The sequence below is a fragment of the Bos mutus genome, chromosome 3, assembly GCF_027580195.1.
Source record: "Bos mutus isolate GX-2022 chromosome 3, NWIPB_WYAK_1.1, whole genome shotgun sequence".
In the NCBI taxonomy this organism is placed as follows: domain Eukaryota; kingdom Metazoa; phylum Chordata; class Mammalia; order Artiodactyla; family Bovidae; genus Bos; species Bos mutus.
In genome coordinates this window covers 18,153,159-18,176,091 of record NC_091619.1, presented here as the reverse complement: position 1 = coordinate 18,176,091, position 22,933 = coordinate 18,153,159, and the positions used below count along the sequence as shown (strand labels likewise).

The following is a 22,933-nucleotide window of genomic DNA, read 5'->3' as shown; positions in this document are numbered from 1 at the left end:
CTCTGAGGAGGGAAGAAGGGAGGGTAGAATGGTTTGGTGGGAAAGTTACACAGGGTGCTTCAACTGTATCTGTAATGTTTGTATGCATGCCAAGTCACTGCAGTCATGTCTGACTCTTCATGACCCCATGGACTGTAGTCTGCCAGCCTCCTCTGTCCATGGGATTCTCTAGGCAAGAATACTGGAGCGGGTTGCCATTTCCTCCTCCATATCCCTTCTCCAGGGGATCTTCCCGACCCAGGAATTGAACCAGGGTCTCCTGCATTGCAGGTGGATTCTTTACCAACTGAGCTTTCAGGGAAGCCCAATCTATAATGTTTAGTTCACTAAAAAAAACTTTAATGTGATTAAATGAGGAAATACATATACAGGGCCTTATATATTGCCTACTAAATAGCAATCGACTCAGTAGATATTAATTCGTTTTGCTCACCTCTAACCCTCCTTCCTCTTCCATTTCAAGCTCTTCTAAAAGTCTTCACTGCAGACCTGTATTTTGATTTGGGGGTAACAGTGAGTTGAAAACTTGACAAGCATGACTCTAAAGCTGTGTCACCATCTGGCCATTATTTTTTACAACAATTAGCAATGAATTTAAAGCTGGACATTCTTCTGCTGTAATTGTTGGACACAGGTACTCTTTCATTTGTTGACGTGTCATGCTTTCCTAGTTTTCCCTTAGCTCTCTTAGTTTCCTCTGACCAACCAATCCTTAAATGTAGGTATTGCCCAAGCTCTACCCTTGGCTCTTCCTCCGACTGTATATTCAGTTTCATTCATCCCCATACATTATTTCAGTTATAATGAAATAATAATGAAAGAATTTCTTCTTTACCTGTTCAAATATTTATCTCCAGCTCTGGCCTGAACTCTGGTGCTCTTGTTTGTGTACCATATATTCACTTGTTTATTGGGTATCTCCACCTTGATTTCATTTCAGCATTTCTGACAGAGCTGTCTATCCAGTTGGATATTTTCAGTTTAGGTAACAGAAAATCCAGTTCATACTGGCTTAAACATGAAAGGAATTTGTTGGTCTGTTTAATAGGACTAGCTTCAGAGTAGTTTGATTTGGTGGCACAGCTATGTGATTAGCTCTCCTCTCAATGTTCTTCAGTGCACAGCATCTGCTTTATCTGCAGACTGCCTTCCCTCATGACCAAGAGGGCTGCCAATAGCAACATGCCAGCACTACCTGTTTTCTCATTTGGGGCTTCCCTGGTGGCTCAGAAGGTAGAGAATCCGCCTGCAATGCAGGAGACCCAGGTTCAGTCCCTGTGTTGGGAACATCCCTTATACAAGAGAATGGCTAAATTTTCTCATTGAGAGGAAGGTAATAGAGTTGATAGGACTTAGTGACTTAGATTTAAGAGTCTGGGAAAGTTAAGGATGATTTCCAGGCTTCTAGCTTTTGCCTCTGGATGAATTGAATTCAGTATGAGGAAGAAAAAGCAGGATATAGCAAAGGCAGAGATAATGAGTTCTTGTAACATCTGAGTACTTTAGTTACATACACATCTGTCTCCTGTCAGAATGAAATTGTTAAAGACAGTAACCTGGTCTTTTTTTCACCTTTACTTCTAGTACCTAACCCAGAACTTGGCACATTGTATATATTTAATGTCTGTGGGGGATGGATGGGTTGGATACATGTGCAAATGCATGAATCCACAACACTGCTTCTTAAGATTATTTTCCTCTGAGCAGGGAGATGTACTGTATAATAGTTTTTTTTTTGGCAGGGTGGGGAGGAATAGCTGTAAAATTAGGATTTTTTTAGTGTGGATGATTTTTTTTCAGTTTTACTTATTTATATTTGACTGTGCCAGGTCTTTGTTGCTGTGTGGGCTTTTCTCTAGTTGTGGAGAGCAGGGGCTACACTCTAGTTGCAGTGCCCATGGCATGTGGGATCTTCCCAGACCAGGGATCAAACCCATGTCTCCTACATTGGCAGGCAGATTCTTTACCATTGAGCCACCAGGGAAGCCCTGTAATAGATTTTTGAAGTGAGCTAGACATGCTTTGGAATTCTAGATTCACTGTCTAAAGCTTTCCAGTCTTAGGATACTTGATTTGACACTTTTTCCACCTCTAAAGTAGAGATAATACCACTTAGTAACTTGTGAAGAGATTTAAATAAGGAAGCATGATAAAGTGTCTAGTAACACGTTTGGCTTTTAAGTAGGTACTTAAGAAATATGGTTATTATTTGAAGCCTGGAAAAAGCAGAAAAGTTTGATTAGGTGTTAAAAGACAACATAAACATTCATTTTACAGAATTTTTGTTTTTCTTTTTGGAGAGGAATTTGTGTGTGACCAGCTTAACATTGGAGCAGGAAATGGCAACCCACTCCATTATTCATGCCTGGAGAAGCCCATGGACAAAGGAGCCTGGTGGGCCACAGTCCATGGGGTTGCAAAGAGTGGAACACAACTGAAGCAACTTAGCACTAACTCAGCTCACATTGAATATTATTTTTACAGCTTTATTGGCGTATAAGTGTATGATTCAGCGGTGGTTCTTTAAAATAAATATACAGAGTTCTGTGGCTATAACTACAATCTAGCTTTAGAACATTTTCATCACCCTGAAAATACCACTCATGGCCTTTTTTCATCTGTTTTTACTAAATTGGATTTTTTCCCTTGTTGTGGCAAGCTATACATAACATAAAATTTACTGTTTTAACCTTTTTTGTTTTTATTTTTTTAATATTTATTTTTTATCTGATTTATTTATTTGACTACACCAGGTGTTAGTAGTAGCATGTGGGATCTAGTTCCCTGACCAGGGATCAGACCTGAGCCCCCTGCTTTGCAAGCACAAAGTCTTAGCCTCTGGACCTCAGGGAAGTCCCTAGTTTAACCATTTTTAAATGTTGAATTCAGTTTTTATTACTTTCACAGTGTTGTGCAGCCGTCACTACTATTCATTTAAGAACTTTTTCTTCATCCCAGAGACAATGTTCCCATTAAATAGTAACTCCTCACTACCTTCTCTCCACCCCAAGTCACTGATACCCTCTATTCTGCTTTGTCTCCTTGAATATGCCTTGCTGAGTCACTTCAGTCATGTCTGACTCTTCTTGACCCTATGGGCTGTGGCCCACCAGGTTCCTCTTATCCATGGGATTCTCCAGGCAAGAATACTAGAGTGGGTTGCCATGCCCTCCTCCAGGGGGAATATGCCTTAGGTAACTCATATAAGTGGAACTGTAAAATACTTATATCCTTCTCTATCTGGCTGACTTCATTTAATCTGGTTGTTTTAAAGAGTCATCCATATCTCATTGTATTTTGAGGCAGGCATGGCTGTGAGTACATACAATTGGGTCAGTAAAGTCAAGAGTAGGCAAGGAAAATTTAATCAGAGTTGTCAAGCCATCTGTTGGGAAAGATTGCTTACCTCAGACATTCAAATATCTGGTTCTGGTTTCTCACAACTTGCAGTGTACCCATTTATGTCATTATAATAAAGGGGGAAGTTATTTGAACTGACTTAGTTATTTGTATAACCATCAGTTGAAGAAGCCAAGCTAATGATGGCATCCCAATTTCCAGCCAGCACCAGGTGGTTGAATTTTATCATTTTGTCATTCCCTCAGTGCGCATAAATATAATTTATCTCAAAACAGTCTACTGTATTAACACACATTCATATATTTTGCTGTGTACTTTACTGAAGTACTTTTTTCACCTAGGTGTATAATTAGTTGATTTTTTACCTTTTGCAATTCCTCATGGTATTCTCAATCATACTCTCACTATGAGGTGTTGATCAAGTTACCCAAGACATTGTTACTGTGGAATTAGGGCTTAACTTTTTGATGTTCATTTAACTTTCCAGTCAGTCCATCTGGGGGTGTTTTTCTGAAGAGGTAAACCACTTCAGAAATAACACATGTCAAAATAAATCTTTGGGGAACCTGCAGCTAATGAGTGTTTCTATGTGTTATAATATGTTTCATATCTGAAGCTGTTTAAAGAGAATTAAGAGGATACGGAGAAATTGGAGCCCTTATACTCTGCTGGTGGTAATGTAAAATGGTGCAGCCACTTCGGAAAAACAGCCTAACAATTCTTCAAAATGTTAAAAAGAGAGTTACCATCAGTTCAGTTCAGTCGCTCAGTCGTGTCCGACTCTTTGCGACCCCATGAATCGCAGCACGCCAGGCCTCCCTGTCCATCACCAACTCCCAGAGTTCACCCAGACTCACGTCCATCGAGTCAGTGATGCCATCCAGCCATCTCATCCTCTGTCGTCCCCTTCTCCTCCTGCCCCCAATCCCTCCCAGCATCAGAGTCTTTTCCAATGAGTCAACTCTTCGCATGAGGTGGCCAAAGTACTGGAGTTTCAGCTTTAGCATCATTCCTTCCAAAGAAATCCCAGGGCTGATCTCCTTCAGAATGGACTGGTTGGATCTCCTTGCAGTCCAAGGGACTCTCAAGAGTTTTCTCCAGCATCACAGTTCAAAAGCATCAATTCTTCGGCGCTCAGCCTTCTTCACAGTCCAGCTCTCACATCCATACATGACCACTGGAAAAACCATAGCCTTGACTAGACGGACCTTTGTTGGCAAAGTAATGTCTCTGCTTTTGAATATGCCATCTAGGTTGGTCATAACCTTCCTTCCAAGGAGTAAGCGTCTTTTAATTTCATGGCTGCAGTCACCATCTGCAGTGATTTTGGAGCCCCCCAAAATAAAGTCTGATACTGTTTCCACTGTTTCCCCATCTATTTCCCATGAAGTGATGGGACCAGATGCCATGATCTTCGTTTTCTGAATGTTGAGCTTTCAGCCAACTTTTTCACTCTCCACTTTCACTTTCATCAAGAGGCTTTTGAGTTCCTCTTAACTTTCTGCCATAAGGGTGGTGTCATCTGCATATCTGAGGTTATTGATATTTCTCCCGGCAATCTTGATTCCAGCTTGTGTTTCTTCCAGTCCAGCGTTTCTCATGATGTACTCTGCATATAAGTTAAATACCATAGGACGCAGCAATTCTACTTGTTGGTATATATTCAAGAGAATTGAAGACATGTCCGTACAGAAACGTGTGTACAGAAGTTCATAGCAGTATTCATAATAGTAAAAAGTAGGGGACTTCCTAGTGAGCCAGTGGTTAAGACTCCGTGCTTCCACCTCGGGGGGCATGAGTTCTATCTCTCGTCAGGGAATTAGGATCCTGCATGCCACACAGCGCAGCCAATAAAATTAAAACGTGAGGGAAAGACCCAAATGTCTATCAATTGATAAATGAATAAACAAAATATATATCCATACAATAGAATATCATTAGATCATAAAAAACATGAAGCAATGATATGTGCTACATGAATGAATCTGAAAAACATAATGGTAAGTGAAAGAAGCCAATCAGACTACATATTGTATGATTCCACTTATATGAAAGTCCAAAATAGGCAAGTTTAGAGATAAATTCTATTAGTGAGGTATAAAGGTAAAGGGGGAAGAGAATGACTTGCTAATGGGTATGGGGTTTTTTTTAAGGAGGAGATAATGAAAATATTCTAAAACTGATTATGGTGATCATTGCACAACTCTGTGGGTATACCAAAAGCCACTTAATTATACACTTTAAATAGATGAACTGTATGAAATGTGAATTATATCTCAACAAGGCTGTTCTTTGAAAAAGAGAGTTAAGAAACATGACTTGAAAATTCAGAGGTCTGAGTTCTGACTTCTCTCTGTTCTCCAAAAGTTCTGTCTCCTTTTGTTGGAAATTCTTTTGTTGGTTACTCTTTTTCCTCATTATAATTAGAAGAGTTATATTTTACTCTGCACTGCAGGAAGGAAGATGCCACAAGCACACACATACTTTTCTTTGTAAGAGCACCAATTAACATTGGTAATCTGCTCTGTCCTACTATTTGAGTCTGTGAATTATCAAGCTGAATCTTGTATCTTATGTGTGAAAGTTATATCCTGAGGGTATAGAAATTAAATTTTACTGAACGCTTTTCTGAGTACCCACTTTTACAGATGAAAATTGAGATTTGGGGAGGTAAAGTAACTTTTAAGTACTTGACCTGTAAAAGTAAACAGCAGTTTGAACATGTGTTTTGATGCATCAGAGATTTCTTTCCAGTGTCACATTGCTGTTTCCTACCAGGAAGGTAACCCTGGATTTGCAAGTGTTGGAGAAATTTTGTAGCTAGATTTTGTTAGTGTAACAAATCAAAATGAGAAGGAAAAATGATAAGTAGCTTGCCTGTAATAATTTTGCTGTGAGAGTGAAGAACGTAGTGCCTTCTATCTTCTATGTGCCTGAGTTCTTTGCTGAACAAAGTATCCTAAGATACTGAATCTGTAGAGACTTGAGGGCCCCTCTGACCCTTGCTGTATCCAGACAACTGAGGGTTCCTGTTAGATGCCCTTTGTCTAATTAATCTTTCTCATATTTCTCCATCAAGTAAGATAGGCCAGTTAAAGATATGCATGGGTGACCTGAGGAACCTCCCATTCATAAAAGAGTCTTTTCCAGGAGAAGAATTTGGCAGGAGAGTTAAAACCAAAGCATCTGACTTTGAGCATGCATACACAAAAGACCAGTCACAAAAGGATGTTTACTTTTTTGAGAGATGTAGGCTCTTAATGGATTATCTCAGTGAGTATGGTCTTTGGTATCAGACATCTGTACAGTAAGAACCTCGATTACTGGAAGGCATTTGAAGGTTTACTTTCACTGCTGAGGTTGAGATGATACCTCCTTTAATACAGATCATCTAGGAAGCTATAGGGTTAGAACGTTAGCTCAGTTAACTTTGACCTTCCATTTATATGCCTGTGATTCTTCTTTCCTTGTGGACTATTTAAGGGACTTTATTCTGATTGCACTCGAATGTTTCTTTCCATAGGATGGATAGAATGACAGAGGATGCTCTTCGCCTGAATCTGTTGAAGCGGAGCTTGGATCCAGCTGATGAGCGAGATGATGTCCTGGCTAAACGACTCAAAATGGAGGGGCATGAGGCCATGGAACGTCTGAAAATGTTGGCACTGCTCAAACGAAAGGATTTGGCAAATCTTGAGGTGCCACATGAGTTACCCACTAAACAAGATGGCAGTGGAGTCAAGGGCTATGAAGAGAAGCTTAATGGGAATCTCAGGCCTCATGGAGACAGCAGGACTGCTGGAAGGCCAGGCAAAGAAAACATCAATGATGAACCCGTAGATATGAGTGCCAGACGGAGGTATGGCTTGATTCAACTGCCTCCATAGTTAAGGTCTTCTCATAAACTAAGCCTATGAAAAAGGAATGGATTCCAATGAGAGGAAGGGGTTTTTTTTCCTAAAGCTTCTTGAATGAAGGTGTATCTGTGCCATCTGGCTTGACCATGAATTCCACTTGTTTCCAAATGAAAATAAGTGCCTCTAAAAATTATTATCCTTAAGATAAAGTAGCCGTTTCTGGATCAAGGAGGCAGTAAGAGTTGGTACCCCAACTAGAAGTGAGTTAATATACTTACGCTCTAATTTTAGACTGTTGTAGGAGGCAAAAACAGTCATTTCTTCAGATCATCCCAGGAGTTTTGGGATCTGTTTATTATGGATACCCAACTTTTATTACCTCAAAGAGTATGGGCCTCTCTTTTCTTGTGTGTTCTATCTTCTTCATGTGCTAATCATCTGCATTTTTTACTTCATTTGTGCCACATTCCCCACACCCCAAACATGCATACACATTCACTTATACAAGTACACTCATGCTTGTGCTTGCTCTCACATACACATAGCAAGAAAGAAGAAACAAGGAATGGTTACAATCTTACTTAGGTTTCTTTCTCTGCCTTTTCATGGTAACTTTTAGTATTGTCCCAGAGTTATTTTTTTTTAATCACACCCAATAGGGGAATAATATTCTTGGTAATAGCATTAAAAACCCTTAGGAAACATCAGAAAAGTTCTGTAGAGGTTGTGGAAGAAGAGAAAAATTTGGGGGAGCAATATGTAGTATCAGCAAAATATTATAGACTAATCCTTAGACCTTTTTAGAAAAAAAGAAAACTAGATGAGTGAGATAATGCACCTGAGTAATCCACTTGCCCCATAGTCACCCTTAACCTTCTGGAGCAAATGACTAATCCTCCTTCACTGGGGTCAATGAAGAGGAGAAATGTTAGGTGGATTCCTTACATCCAAATTTGGAACTGAAAATGTATTTTTCATAGAAACATTGTTACACATTTTAGTAAGATCTCAGTGTTGTTGGAATTATACTATATCACAGATAAATTCTGTTGAAAGTTAGAGTACCCTGAAAACTCTCCCATTGCATTTAATTTTATTAGAGGATTGAACTTTTGAAACTTTGAAACTTGATTCTTTGGAAACTAGGAACTGTTCTTCATGTTCTCCGAGAAAAGAGGCTTGATGTAAACCACCTAGATCCCCATTCTGCATGAAAAAAAATAGGCCCTGTCTATCCTGTCGTTCTTCTTCCCTTTCACCAGACCAGATACACTAACAGCTATTTCCACTTAGCCTCAAGCTTTTTGTAAGAAGAAATAAGATTGATAGATTGCTCACAGTGGTTTCTTTGATATGAATAAAAGGAGGAGGGACTTTAAAAGCAGAAAGAAGGAAGGGCTCTTGACACGATAGCCATATCATAATTGCCTAAATATCTTTTTTTTGCCATCAATTGTGCAAGTTATGGTATCCATGAAATAAGATATGCATGAAACCAGCACTGCTTAGGTTTTGGAATGCTATCGAGACATGGCAGTTCTGGTTTTGTTTTTATTACCTGGATAAAGATTAGGAGTTTTATAGTTTCTGAGAATCTGCCAGTCTGAGTTACAAAGTGATAGCAGCAGCAGGTCTGGCTTTCAATAATATCTAATTGGTAGGGTTTCACACTTAAGATGGAGATGGCGATGGCACCCCACTCCAGTACTCTTGCCTGAAATATCCCATAGACAAGGAGCCTGGTAGGCTGCAGTCCATGGGGTCGCTAAGAGTCAGACACAACTGAGTGACTTCACTTTCACTTTTCATTTTCATGCATTGGAGAAGGAAATGGCAACCCACTCCAGTGTTCTTGCCTGGAGAATCCCAGGGACCGGGGAGCCTGGTGGGCTGCCGTCTATGGGGTTGCACAGAGTTGGACACGACTGAAGCGACTTAGCAGCAGCAGCATACTTAAGAACAGCAAGTATTGTAAATCATATGTATGTTTGGGAAAGTAGCAAAATAACTTCTGTCCCCAGAAAAGTTTAAGAAAAAGCTAGAGTTCCAGGTCAAAAGTGAAAAAAAACAAATTGAGGAATGAAACTTGACTTGGGCTTTTCCTTATCTGTGCTGTTTATGTAATATGCATCAGTTATATTTGGGAATAAAATATCATTTAGGGTTTTCTCAGATACTGCTGCTACTGCTAAGTCACTTCAGTCGTGTCCGACTCTGTGCAACCCCAGAGACAGCAGCCCACCAGGCCCTGCCGTCCCTGGGATTCTCCAGGCAAGAACACTGGAGAGGGTTGCCATTTCCTCCTCCAATGCATGAAAGTGAAAAGGGAAAGTGAAGTCGCTCAGTCGTGTCCGACTCTTAGCGACCCCATGGACTGCAGCCCACCAGTCTCCTCCATCCATGGGATTTTTCAGGCAAGAATACTGGAGTGGGTTGCCATTGCCTTCTCCTTTCTCAGATACAGCTTCCTGATAAATGTCTCTCAATTCCAAAATCTCCATACTGTAATGTCTCTGCTTATTCTGTTGCTGGATAGTCCTTAAGTAATCGGTGGCACTCATTTGAGCAAGGAAGAATTCCTTAGGTTAGAAATAATTTGTGAGGTGTGTATCCAGCCAGGCCAGAATGGAAAGAGCTTCTGACTGTTGATGTAAACATTGGGGAATCATGTAGAAGAAAGGGAAATCTACCAGACCTCAAAGTTGTTTACTCATGTTAGGGATGGGGGTGGGGCATGAAGGACTATAGAAATGATAAATAAAAATGCAGTATGTTTAGGCCTGACCATTACTCCAGGAACTGGAGGTTAGAGTATAAAAGGTTCGTTTCTCCCTTTAGTGACTTCTTTTTTCTGTAACCCAACATTTTCAGCTTGTGTCTGTGACCAGTGGTTATAAAGTGATACAGATGAATTTAGTAATTCCCAAGATAGTTATTATTATCACTGTCTTCCTAATTTATTTCCTCATCTAAGCTTGGTTGTTTTAGTAACCTCCGTTTTACCCTGTTGAGGAATTGAATGCCTATCCCAACCATCCAAGGTGCCTTGTTCAAAAGGCATCCAAGTCCCAATGGCATCTGAGACAAGAACCCCTGAGAAATGGTCAAGAGGCTCTCAGGACTAAAGATCTGTGGTTATAAAAGGTTTGAGTTACAAGTTTAAGTAAGACCTAAGAATACATTGTTTTAGACCTACACACTCCTGACTACACTGTAGATTTCGAAAAAGTAGTCAGCGAAGATATCTGAATTAAGAAATCAAGAGAGAATTATAGGATATGGTCATTGACTTGGGAATCTCAGGCAGTTAGAATTTTCAGGATTCTTGTTATCTAGGTGTTAAAAAGTGAGTGCCATTTTTTATTTTAGAGGGACAAGATGCTTTTAAGACTAGCCCCAGAAAGATCAAAACTATAGTTGTCTAATAACTAGGATTGGCCAGAGGGCATAGCCAGTGTGAAAGGTTTAGATTTCAGAGTCATTTCAGAGACAGTTTTTTTCCTGAGGGAAGATGGTAAGTAGAACTTGCAAGTAGGTACAAGACCCATACATTTAATTGTGGAGTTTCAATCCTCCAGAAGGCTGTAGACATTATACTTAGCACTGTCCATTCTCTCAAGCCACTGACAACAGTACCTTCTTTTGGCCTTTTGGTTTACCCTTGACAGGACAGACTTCACTGGAGTTGCCACATAACCTCCTTTCTTGTAAATCTTCAGATAGCCAGGATCATGTTCTTACCAGTATCATCATTCTGATATAATGCCCCCTTAGCAACGTGTCCTTTGTACCTGGGGTGGACAAGTAGGCTCTACTGCCTTTGCCTTTCTTCCCGTGTCAGGCTAACCATTTCCTTCTTGAACCTCAAGACAACCCAAAAGGAGACTGAGTTATAAGAAAAGCACTTGGAATTTTTATTAAAATTGGTATGATAAAAACACTTATCTTTTACTTTCATTCCTAAAGCCATTCAGTGTCTTTGTGTCTGGATCCTCTATAAGGAATTTAGATGGGAAAAGTTCTTTTGCTGTGGTTTTGTCAACACTTCCATTTTGGTTTCTTCTTTATCCTTTGATTTGGATGTCTCTGTCTTCCCTGGGTGAATCAGAACAGACTTAAGTTTCTTTGGATTTCTTTGTTCAGTGTAGAAAAGTTTTCTTAAATTTTCTATGAACTTTGTTGGAAATAGCTTAATTTTTCCTTTTCTTGTCCAGTGAACCAGACCGAGGAAGGCTAACTCCCTCCCCAGACATCATTGTTTTGTCTGATAATGAGGCTTCCAGCCCCCGTTCCAGCTCCCGAATGGAAGAAAGACTCAAAGCAGCCAACCTAGAGATGTTTAAGGTAAAAAAAAGAGATTCCTTTCATCATTTCTTGCTTCTACTATTCTTTTTAATTCCCTGAGAGTCCCATTTCTGGTTTTTTTCTTTCAGTGTTTACTTTTTGGATCTAAATAACTACAAGTGGAGAAGAAAGTTTGGAAAAGTGTAGTTTATCTTTGGAAAATGAAAACTTCATAATTCAGATCATGTAAACTCAACTCTTAGCTGGAAATACCTTCTATACTGTATCCTGGCTCTCCAAATATGGAGGAATTCCTAAGTTTTTATGTATTTCTGGAGGAAACATGGGTTTAAAAGATTAAGGAACATTATTTTCAAGGAAAGCAATATCTCCCTTTGGCCATTCTTCTGCCAGGAATCTGGTTAGCATTTATATATGATCTCTTCTTTCATTCTGTAAGCTATTTTTGAATACCTAACGAATACCAGGCACTGTGCCAGACTATGTGCTAGGAACACAAAGGTAACAATTTCCATTGCACCTGTGCTTCTTGTGGAAGATGAAGGTTTTTGACCTAGAAGAATAGATCATCTTGCAGGAGTGTACTCTGAGTAACTGCTACTATAGCTGATAGTCTCCATGTTTCCTCAGGGGAAAGGCATTGAAGAACGGCAGCAACTCATCAAGCAGCTGAGAGATGAGCTGCGATTGGAAGAAGCCCGACTGGTGCTGTTAAAGAAACTGAGACAGAGTCAGCTACAGAAAGAGAACGTGGTTCAGAAGGTACTGTGCCCAAGAAATAAAGGACTAGCAGAAAGCAAAGAAAAACAGAATGGGCTACCCCAGGTAGATTCGGCAGGGTGGCTCATTCTTCTCTGGTCCCCTGGGGTTTAGTCTCTAGGAACAGTGTTATTTTTTTATCTGGGGCCTTAATCAAGAAAACTATGCTTCTGTTTTTTCATTTTCCCTTCTGGTCAACAGGAGCTTCAGACTGACAAGGAGTTTTGAAAGTCTAGAAGTGTACCAGATTTCTACCTCTGATTACTAGCCTTTTCCACTGTCTCATTTTCTCCTCTCTCCTAGACTCCAGTTGTACAGAATGCAGCATCTATTGTTCAGCCATCTCCTGCCCATGTGGGACAGCAAGGCCTGTCCAAGCTTCCCTCCCGGCCTGGGGCCCAAGGGGTTGAACAGAATTTGAGAACATTACAGGTATGTTACCCATAGTGTGATCTTAGTTTCAGGGAACTCTGTTATCCTATCTCGGTTTTGGGTCTTTTGTGAAGATCACAGAAAGAACCTGGCCTTGATAGACATGTCATTATTATCGATAATCCTGTTGGTCCTTAATGGCATGATTTAGTCTACAGTAGAAGGATGAATAACTGATCTTTCCACTGTAGTCTTTCTACTTCTTAGCCCTTTTCCATAGAGGGTTAAGATAGTTTATACCAAAAAAGCCAGGGAATTCCTAACTACTAATCAAATTTTACAGTGATGGCAGATTTATCCCATAGATCATTAGACAGAATTACCAAGTATGACTATCTTTCTACTTAGCTATATATTATAGACAGTGTTTTCTGTTTGGCATTTTGTGAGGCATTTTGCCACCTACGACCATATCTTTTCACACTTCAGGGTCACAGTGTCATCCGTTCAGCGACCAATACCACCCTCCCACACATGTTAATGTCTCAACGTGTGATTGCGCCAAACCCAGCCCAGCTACAGGGTCAGCGGGGCCCGCCTAAGCCTGGCCTTGTACGCACCACAACACCCAATATGAATCCCACCATCAATTACCAACCGGTAAGAGGGAGCCCTAATATGGAAACAGAAAAATCTTTTATTTGCTTTCCCTGTTGAAAAGGTCATAGATTTTAAGTTTTTGGACTAGGACAACAAAGGAAATTTTGGTGGGTTGGCAGTGGTCCCAAAAGTGAAATCATGAGGAATTTTATGAATATAGCATGTGCGTGCTTAGTCATTAAGTCGTGTCTGACTCTTTGCAACCCCATGGACTATAGCCCACCAGGCTCATCTGTCCGTGGAGTTTCCCCGGTAAGAGTACTGGAGTGGGTTGCCATTTACTCCTCCATTGGATCTTCCCAACCCAGGGATCAAACTTGAGTCTCCTCCATCTCCTACATTGGCAGGTGGATTCTTTACCACTGAGCCACCTGGAAAGCCCACATGAATATAGTAGTAGAGAAAAAGGGTTATATGCAGAGAAGGGTTATGAGCAGCAATAAGCTAAAATATGTCTAGAAGAAAGAACTAGAGGGATCTAAGGAATAAGAAGCATAAAGGATGTAAAACAAAGAATCCTGAATCTTTGCAGTTTTAGTTCATAGCCACTGTCATTCTCCTCTCCTGTGTGCCAAAATCCTTTTTCAGTGGAGAAGTGGGACACCTCGTGTCGTTTTCTGAGTTTGGGGGAAGCTGTGTAGGTCAGACTAGGATCAGGTAATGTTCTCTACCACGAAAGTAAAAATTGATGCTTTCTCTCACATATCATCACTGACCCCTACACTCAATCTGTTTCAGCAGTCAAGTTCTTCTGTTCCCTGTCAGCGCACAACATCCTCTGCCATCTATATGAATCTTGCCTCCCATATCCAGCCAGGGACCGTGAACAGGGTGTCCTCACCACTCCCCAGCCCCAGCGCCATGACAGATGCTGCCAACTCACAGGCTGCAGCCAAATTGGCTCTTCGCAAACAGCTGGAAAAGACACTCTTGGAGATTCCACCCCCTAAACCACCTGCTCCCTTGCTTCACTTCCTGCCTAGTGCAGCCAATAGCGAGTTCATCTACATGGTAGGCTTGGAGGAAGTCGTACAGAGTGTCATCGACAGCCAAGGTAAGGCTGTTTGTTGGCCAGTCTTTTTATCTAAGTAAAAGGTTGCCAAACTTGATTAGTATGGACAGAGTATCACATGATACTGTGTAATATTAAATAACCTCTCCCTGACTTTTACCAAACCACTCCCATCCTTTATTCAGAGGCTATTTAGGAACAGCATATCAAAAAGCTTATTTATTTTTGGCCACACTGGGTCTTCATTGCTGCATAGGGACTGTGTCTAGTGGCAGCAAGCAGGGGTTGCTCTCTATTTGCAGTGTGCAGGCTGGAGCCCTTTGACTCTGACACACATTTTCTTCTCAATATTGCATAATAGGAAATCAGAAAACTTGGGTTTTTATCATCCCAGTTTTGTCATTTGGAGCTGTGTTTCTTAGACTTAGTTTCATCATTTGTAAATAGGGATCAGTTCAGTTCAGTCGCTCAGTCGTGTCCGACTCCTTGCAACCCCATGAACTGATGGTACTATCTAATTCCCTAAAGTGATACTTTGCAATCAAATGAAATGTAAATATTTTATAAATTTCAGAGTCACTTTTTTAATTCAGCAGAGTAAACTCCTGGAAAAAGATTCATCTGATGAAGAGAAACAGGAGATGGAGTGGAAATGTGAGACCACTGATTATTATTTTTGTTGGCATCTAGGGAAAAGCTGTGCCTCTCTTCTGCGGGTCGAACCCTTTGTTTGTGCCCAGTGCCGCACAGACTTCACCCCTCACTGGAAGCAGGAGAAGAATGGAAAGATTCTGTGTGAGCAGTGTATGACCTCCAACCAGAAGAAGGCTCTAAAGGCAGAACACACCAACCGGCTGAAAAATGCTTTTGTTAAAGCCCTACAGCAGGAACAGGTAAGAATTCTGACTTCTCACCAGCCACCTGACCAGGTTGGATTTTACCAAAAGGCAGTTCTTTCTAGTTTAGAGGAGTTGTCTGTGTGAACACTACAGTCCAGGTGATCTAGGTTTCTGAAGCGAAGTTCCTTGAACCTAGAGGCCTGAGTTCCCTTTATACCCTTCTTACCATTCTGCCTTTCCCATTTCCTTTTGACTACTTCTGATTGAGTAAGAGTTTAATGACACATGATGTCTGAGGTTAAGGGAAAGGGACAAAGGGCTGAGAATCTTGGCTTTCCCTGATAGCACTGAGGAAATTCCTCTATTATTGACTTCATTTCCTCAAACAAATGGATTTTGGTGAAAAGGATTTATATTTGTACTAGAACTGTCTTTTAGAGAAGTAATTATCTGCAGTCCATATTTGACAAAGAAATGACAAAGGGAAGGGTAAATTATAAAGTAGCTCAGTGAAGATTAGTGATTGCTAGTGTGTGTGAATTCTTCATACATTATTAATAGAATGAGAATATCTTGGAGCAGGGAAGAGGTATTGGGAAGCTCAGATTATTTTCTGCCCCACCACCCATCAGACCCCTCTGGGTAGCATCATGGGTCTTCTGGAAAATGGGTAGATAGGAGTCAAAAATAAAACTTCAGTAACTCATTGGCCTTAATTAATTACATTAGTCAGCTCATCACCACCACCTAGATCTCCAGCCAGCTTTTGAGAGCCAGCTTTCCTGGGGAGAGGGACTCCTTAAGTATTGAAGCATTGAGGTTGCTGTACCCAGAGATCCTAGTGCAACTACCCCACCAGACTCTTTTGCCTTTTCCATATCCCTCCAACTGGCTGGCAGCATTAGAGATAAGAAGACCTCTAGGTTTTTTGGTTAGGAAATTGGGCGCTGTCCTGCCCAGCTTGACCTGATGACTCCCAACAGGAAATTGAACAGCGATTACAGCAGCAGGCAGCCCTCTCCCCAACTACGGCTCCAGCTGTGTCCAGTGTCAGTAAACAAGAGACCATAATGAGACATCATACGCTCCGGCAGGTGAGGATTTCTCTTGAGGTTTTGTCAGTCATTTATTACAGTTCGTCCTTTGTTCTGTGGAGAATCATATTGCTCTTCTGTACTCCCATATTCTTTCCTCCCCCTTACACCTTCCATCGTGGCAAAGTTATGACTGCTCGTCTCCTCCTCATTGCAGGCTCCGCAGCCCCAAAGCAGCCTCCAGCGTGGTATTCCCACATCTGCCCGTTCCATGCTTTCCAACTTTGCACAGGCACCCCAGCTGTCTGTGCCGGGTGGCCTCCTTGGTATGCCAGGTAAGAAGGGTTGATCTGAGAACTTTTCTCGGGAATTGACTGGCTAGTTTGCAGTTCTTTAGCAGCTCCTTTAGGTGATTGTTCGGTCTTTTGTTTTCTGCTCTTTCTTTAGGCCCTCCTCCCTTCACTCTTGTTACTCGGCAAACGTTTGCTAAATCCATATTACATGCCAGGCACAGTACACTAAGGTTTTGGTGGTGAAAATGACATGGTCCTCTCTAGTGTGCCCTTTTGGTGGGCATGTGGTTATTGATCTCTTTTGGCCAGAATATCAGGGTTAACTGTCCTGATCCTGGTTGAGTGACCTAGGGAAGTTTCTTCAGAGTCAGCAGCCCCCAAACCAAAGCTGATTCAATAATTCCCCTCTCTTTGTCTTGATTATTTTCCTCTCACCACTATTTTCTTTGACTCTTCTATACCATCAAGACCATGTTGATTAATCCTGGTAGGTTTGAAGTTTGGGGAAGGCCTCCCTACCTAAAGCTGGGGAGCAGGGTGGGTAGTTGTTACTGAAATAAAGCTTAATTGAGTCTGGATGGATGTAGACAACTTCTAATGTTCCCTCTGCATCTCCAAGACTGCAGCCTCAGGGTATTGCGGAAGAAGGGATCATTTCTTTTAATACCTGCCTCCACTTTTGTCTCCTGGGTCTAGGTGTCAACATTGCATACTTGAACACTGGTATTGGAGGACACAAAGCCCCCAGTCTGGCAGACCGACAGCGGGAATACCTTTTAGACATGATCCCTCCCCGGTCTATATCGCAGTCCATCAGTGGACAGAAATAACGCCTGTTCCACTTATACTGCCCCAACCTTGAATCCTTTACCCATCTCCTCTCCCATTGTCCCCAACTTCCGTCGCATGCAGTGCCTGTACTGGTGCCTACCATACACGGAAAACAAAACAGAAAAACAGAAGACAAAAAGTAGGAATCAACAAGAAAACACACGCCCTGCCCCGCCACCTCCCCTTTATTTTACACTGCTGCGATCTGTTCTGCCACTTTCTCTCTTCAGTTTTAATAGCGAGGTGGATCTCTGCCTCTGATAGAGGTCAGAATGAGGTCCTGGGGAGAAATCTAAGCCCTTGGATGTGTGTTTCTAAAGTTTGTTTTTATGCTTTAATTATTGTTATCATTTTTAATGATGTTGTGTGTCCTCCCTTTGTTCAGTGGACGGTTAAACCTTTTTATTTTCACCCAGTATTTTTTTTTTCTTTTCTTTTGTCTTTTTTCTTTTTTGTAAACACAAATGACATTCAGTTAAGTGATAGGAGCATTGCAGTAGGGTCCCCAGCTGCCAAGTAGGACATGACTGGGAGTGTTAGGGGCAAAAGTTTTTAATGCACTTAACCCAGGGTTGGGGGAAGGTGGTGGCATCAAACAGGGAGGAATAGCACACCAGCTATGGGGTGTCTCTGAGCTGGACAGTTCAGAAGGCAGTGTTGACTATTGAAGTTGGGCTCTAAGAATGAGGGGAAAGAGCCTGGAAGGAGAAGCTTTAAAAGTTAACCACTCTAAAAGTGACCCATAAAGAAGAGAGAGAAAGGGGCATGACAGTGAACATCATGTTGAGCCAAGGAGGACTGAGACCACGTCCTAGCCTTCTGGATGCTGGGCAAATGAGGTTAGTCTCCTGACCCCAGTGGAAACGCAGAAGACTATTCCAGGCCAACTAGCCCCAGATTATTTCATCTTATTTTTTTGTAAAGTTCTCCCCCATCCCCATCTCCTTTCTTTTCTTTTTTAAAAATCCTAATCTGCCCTCAGTAACCACAGCCCCATCTGTAATATAGAGTGGCTGTTCCCAGCTTGACTTTGCTGGGTGTCCTGGAAGTTGGATGGGCATGAGTGAGTGAAATGTCAAAGGGAGGAAATAGAGGGAGAAAGAAAGAGAGGATTCCCTCCCAAGAGTTGCGACTTTCCCATTTGTCTCTTTACCTTCTGAGCGCCAGGAGATGAGGGTGAGGGCACCTAATCAGGTGGGAGCCCTACCCTGGCCCTGCTGCGCTAACTGCAGAGCTGACCGCTCACAGCTGAACAATTCATGTCAAAACCAATCCTGGACCTGTGCTATAAAAGTAGTTGTTGTCTTTTTTCTCCCCAGAATTCTATAAATTTTGCTTTCTTGTTTGTTTTTATTCTTTTCTTAAGTGCTACTAATGTAGAGAATGAATTGAATTGTGCAATGTTGCTGTTCTGGGGATTGGGGAGATTAGCATCCCATTTGCCCACACCATGGGGGACAGGGGAAGGGACCAGGCTGTTTTTGAGGTAAGGGAAGCCCATTAAAGGTAGGGGTTTCTGCTCACTTCATAGTGCATGTCCACCTGCCTCTCTAGCTCTAATAAAAGCTGCCAGAGTTTGAGGAAGGGATACTCTCAGCAGAGAGGTGTGAAGAGGAGTGTAACATTTTGCCCTTGAAAGCCACCTGGAGAGGTTCCCCCATTTTTATTTTTTAAAATTAAATAATTTTTTAAAGTAAGAAGGCACTTTTAAAATTAACACACACACAAACTGCACATCCTCCCCATAAAGTTTGGGGAGGGGATAGGAGGAGCTGGAATCAGGCTCAGTTCCCCCCACACTGGCTTCTACTCCCCATACTCCAGAGCCACTGTGGGTGATTATACTGGCCCTACGGGCCTTCCTGGCTTTTTTTCTTTCCTCCCTTTCCCCCAATTCATTGAGCACTTAATAAAGGAGCAGAGATGCAGCCTGTGTCTGGGCTCCCCAGTGGTGAAATGATCTGGAAGCTAGACGCTAGTAACAGGTAGTGATGGGGTTGTTTCGAGTATTTTTCTGGGGAATGTGGAACCCCTGACTAAGTGGTGGGAGAGGGAGGGGGGTTAGTGGAACTGGGTCTGGGATTATTTTAAAATTATATATATATATATAAAGATATATTCTTACATCTTTCCTTTGCCCTCTGTGCTTTGAAAGCACTGGATAAATCGTTTGGTTTTGCTTTTCTCTCTTCCACAAAATTGGAAGCTTTTTAAAAAATATTTTCCCTGCAAGTCATCTTGCCTTGTGGCATGTCTGTCTAGCCTCCTCCCCCACCCCATGATGAAGTGCCATTTCTGTTATGTCTCCCCTCCCCCAGCTCAGAGGTGCTCAGAGGTACGAGGTGCCCGAGTTTGTCAGTTGAGATTAAAAGTAAGGAACAGAGAATGTGCAATACCGTCTGGCTGGGGGCTGTCCCTGCCCTGAGCTGAATCCCTTCCCTGGGAGCCAGGCCACCTTTGAATGGGGTTTGGAAGTAAGATGTGTAGAGATGGGGATGATGGGGAAGGAAAGCCTGTAGTCGCCTGCCTGCCAAGGTGCTGAGGCGATAGGGGAGAGGGTGGAGTCTTCCCTGTTTTTATCCCCTCAGGGTCAGTTACATAGAGGCTGCTTGTTGACTGGTATAGCTCCGTGACCCTTTGCTCAATCGCTGAGGTTTGATTTCTTACCCTCTCTTATCCCCATTTTCATACCCTTCCCAGGGATTAGTGACGGGGGTGAGGCTCCTCTAATCATGGTGAAGTATTAGCCTTCCACCTCCTCCCTTCTCCTCCCTCTCCCCCATCCTGTCTTCCTCATTTCTCTCCTTTTTCATCACTGATTGCCTTGTGTCCCTCCAAGTCTGTTGTTGCTGTCCATCCCCAGGCCTTGGGCCCCATAGACACTAAACCTCATGCCCTAAAGATAGGAAGAAAGACCCTCTGTACAGAGTTATCCTTCACCCCTGGAGCAGTGAAGCTCAGGGTGATACTAGAGTGAGGATCCCACCAGTTTTGCCTGGCTTCCTCCATCACCAGAGGCTTAAAAAGTAGTAGTTTATGGACAGTGGCTTACTCTCTCTAAGCCTGATACAGGTGAATGAGCGGTAAGGCTTTGGTAAAACTGAGGGACAGAGGTCCTTATTTGTCTTTTTTTTTTTTTTCTTTTTCTTTTTGTCATTTGACCACAGCATCTGGACTTCTTTCATCCCTGGAATAAGTATTTTTCCACATTTTTTGGATGTATGTATGGTAGACAATTTTTTTTTAAGACACAGAGATAAATGTTTTCCTGCTTTGGTTACCTTTCCTTTCCCCTTTAAAAGGAATTAGCTATAGAACTGCTTTGTAAAGATGCTTCTTGATATTTTACTTTTGTTCCTTTTCCCTAACCTCTCCCTTTTCTCCCCACTTCTCCAGAAGGCATAACCTTCTCTCCACACCCCCTACCCCCACCCCAGTCCTAGGCTCCTTTCCCCTCCAACAAGACCTTCATTAGCTTATGATATTTGCTGCCGAGATGTTATAACAAGGACTCATTCGTGTATATAAGCTATTTCTTGATCCATTTAAAAGGAATTGTACATTGTGTAGAAAAAAAAAAAACTGAAAAAGAGAAAAAAAAGCCCTAGCCATGGATATTGTGAAACTGTGTTATGTCATTTTGTAATGTGCCCGTTTGTGTATGATCCGTGCAAAAGGGTTTCTGGGGAAGGGGAGGGGGTAGGGAGGCAGGGCTGTGGAGGGTGGGGAGGGGAGTGGGCCGGGCCCAGCACACTGAGACTGGCAGCTGCTCCAACCCCATCCCTCCTTAGAGATGCCACCTCCCCCACCACCCACCCCTAATTTGTGCCTTGCCTCCCCACCCTGGAGTAGTCCCTCCGGGTCACCAGCACTGCCTTGGCAGAGCCCACTCCCTACCCTAACCTGCCCACCCTCCCTACCCCCCAGCATTAGGTTGAGACTGTGGGGAAGTGCTGGGGGTTGGGAGGTAGCCGAGGAATGGGGCAGTTCCCGGGGGCATTGAAACCAAGTATTATTATGAATTGTAATTGTATTTGCACTGTTTTTTTTCTCTGATTGCATCAGCATATATACAATATACCTATATAACAAAATTCAGTGTCAAGCTTTCTTATGCAAGGGATTTCCCCACCCCAAAAAAATAACCTAGTTTCATGGGCCTTTGAGGGTGGATTATCAGGGGATGATAGAAATAATTTAAACAAGTCATCCTAAGAAAGTCTCCCTTAGGGGAGAGCCATATCCATCTGTGCACAGTTTTAGGGTTTGCAAATTGGGGTGAGGCTGGGTTACTGCAAAAGCTGAGACTCCTAGTCCAGACTGTGGAGAGTAAAGAGAACCACAGCACAAAGCGGGTGGGATGGTGTCACAGTCTGGAGACCCGGGGTTTAGTCTCAAGCTTTCCTGCTGACTTGTTATGTGACCTTTGATAGAGCTGATTTTTGGGGTCTCAGTTTTATTTGTGAAGTGATGGCAGGCAGGGGAGATCCTCTAGCCACCAAGTTTGTAAAGCTTTCTTCCCCACCTGAAAACAAAACAAGTTGAGGGGAGGAAAGTGTTGGGCTGAAAAACCAGGGAGGAAACCAGAGTGGCTAGTGTTGAAGTGGGTATGTGTGTGACGGTGCCCTTGGAGAGCTGCCAGGCCCCTGCTGTTCCTTTTGGTTTAGGAAGGGCAGCAGAGTGATGTTTCGAACTTCACTTAAATCTGGGACATACTTGCCCTCATGCTCTAGTTACCCAAGGGCAGGAACCAGGCCCCAAGCCCCACCTCACAAGCAACTGCCCTCAAGGGTGGTTGACCAATGAATACCCCAGGTTGGTGGTCACTCACACCCTTTGTGAGCTACAGAATGCAGATCTTTCCCCCATTTCTTGGTTGGAGAGCTCAGATACAGTCCACATCTTGTCTCCTTCCCTCAGATATCATCTGAACCCCCTTAAAGGCAGCTCTCTCAACAGCTATTTCCTTCAGGGGCCCAGTTCCCCCACAGCCTGGGCTGAGTACTCCCACTGTAGGTTCTTGGCTGGTAAAGCCTGGAGAGGATATAGGATGGTGGGTGAAGCCCTGGTGAAGGTGGAAGGATAGATTGGTGGTGGGGGGTGGGGAGCAGGGAGGTGGGATGGGGAATGGCCTTCTCTGAATGGGGTGGGTGGGAGGGGAACAAGACCCTTTTGCACAACTCTTTAAGTTTCCTTTTTTAAAAAAAAAAAAACTCATTCTGATTTTCTGCATTGTGTTTGGGAATTAAAATGAAAAAACTAAGACCAATAGAAACTGGTTTTCAAAAAGGCAAATACACTCCCATCTGTTTCAGATGCTGCTGAGCATTTCAGCAGTGACAGATTCAAATAATAAGCTAATTTTTGGAGAAAGGATTAAAAGAAAAAAACTTTGTAATATTTATCACTTGCAAGCTATGTTTAATAAAGAAAGGAATGGTTTCTAAACTTTCCTGTGGCTTGTGCTTTAGTCATGGTGGAGGGTGGGGATGGCAGTTTGGTGGGAGAAATTTTAGGGGCGATTTGGAGGTTGGCTATGATTTATACTCCCTGAAGTCTCTGGGGTACCTTTACAGTTTGTGTCCTTTCTTCAGTTGTGAGGGTTTAAAAC

The 22,933-nt window shown here is 42.4% G+C and overlaps 1 protein-coding gene across 5 annotated transcripts in view; it reads left to right on the top strand.

Moving 5' to 3' along the window:
* The window catches only part of GATAD2B (GATA zinc finger domain containing 2B), an 83,519-nt gene extending 61,173 nt beyond the window's left edge, over window positions 1-22,346 (top strand). For 4 of the 5 annotated variants that reach the window (XM_070367207.1, XM_070367205.1, XM_070367208.1 and 1 more), the window contains 10 exons: window positions 6,884-7,219; window positions 11,432-11,561; window positions 12,153-12,284; window positions 12,585-12,713; window positions 13,143-13,313; window positions 14,052-14,367; window positions 15,016-15,218; window positions 16,148-16,258; window positions 16,416-16,533; window positions 17,188-22,346. In XM_070367207.1, the coding sequence (XP_070223308.1) occupies window positions 6,885-7,219; window positions 11,432-11,561; window positions 12,153-12,284; window positions 12,585-12,713; window positions 13,143-13,313; window positions 14,052-14,367; window positions 15,016-15,218; window positions 16,148-16,258; window positions 16,416-16,533; window positions 17,188-17,321 (1,779 nt within the window). In that variant the 5' untranslated portion in view covers window position 6,884 and the 3' untranslated portion in view covers window positions 17,322-22,346. The remainder of the gene's footprint in view (window positions 1-6,883; window positions 7,220-11,431; window positions 11,562-12,152; window positions 12,285-12,584; window positions 12,714-13,142; window positions 13,314-14,051; window positions 14,368-15,015; window positions 15,219-16,147; window positions 16,259-16,415; window positions 16,534-17,187) is intronic. The other variant, XM_070367206.1, reaches the window with a different exon arrangement.
* The last annotated feature ends 587 nt before the right edge of the window (window positions 22,347-22,933 follow it).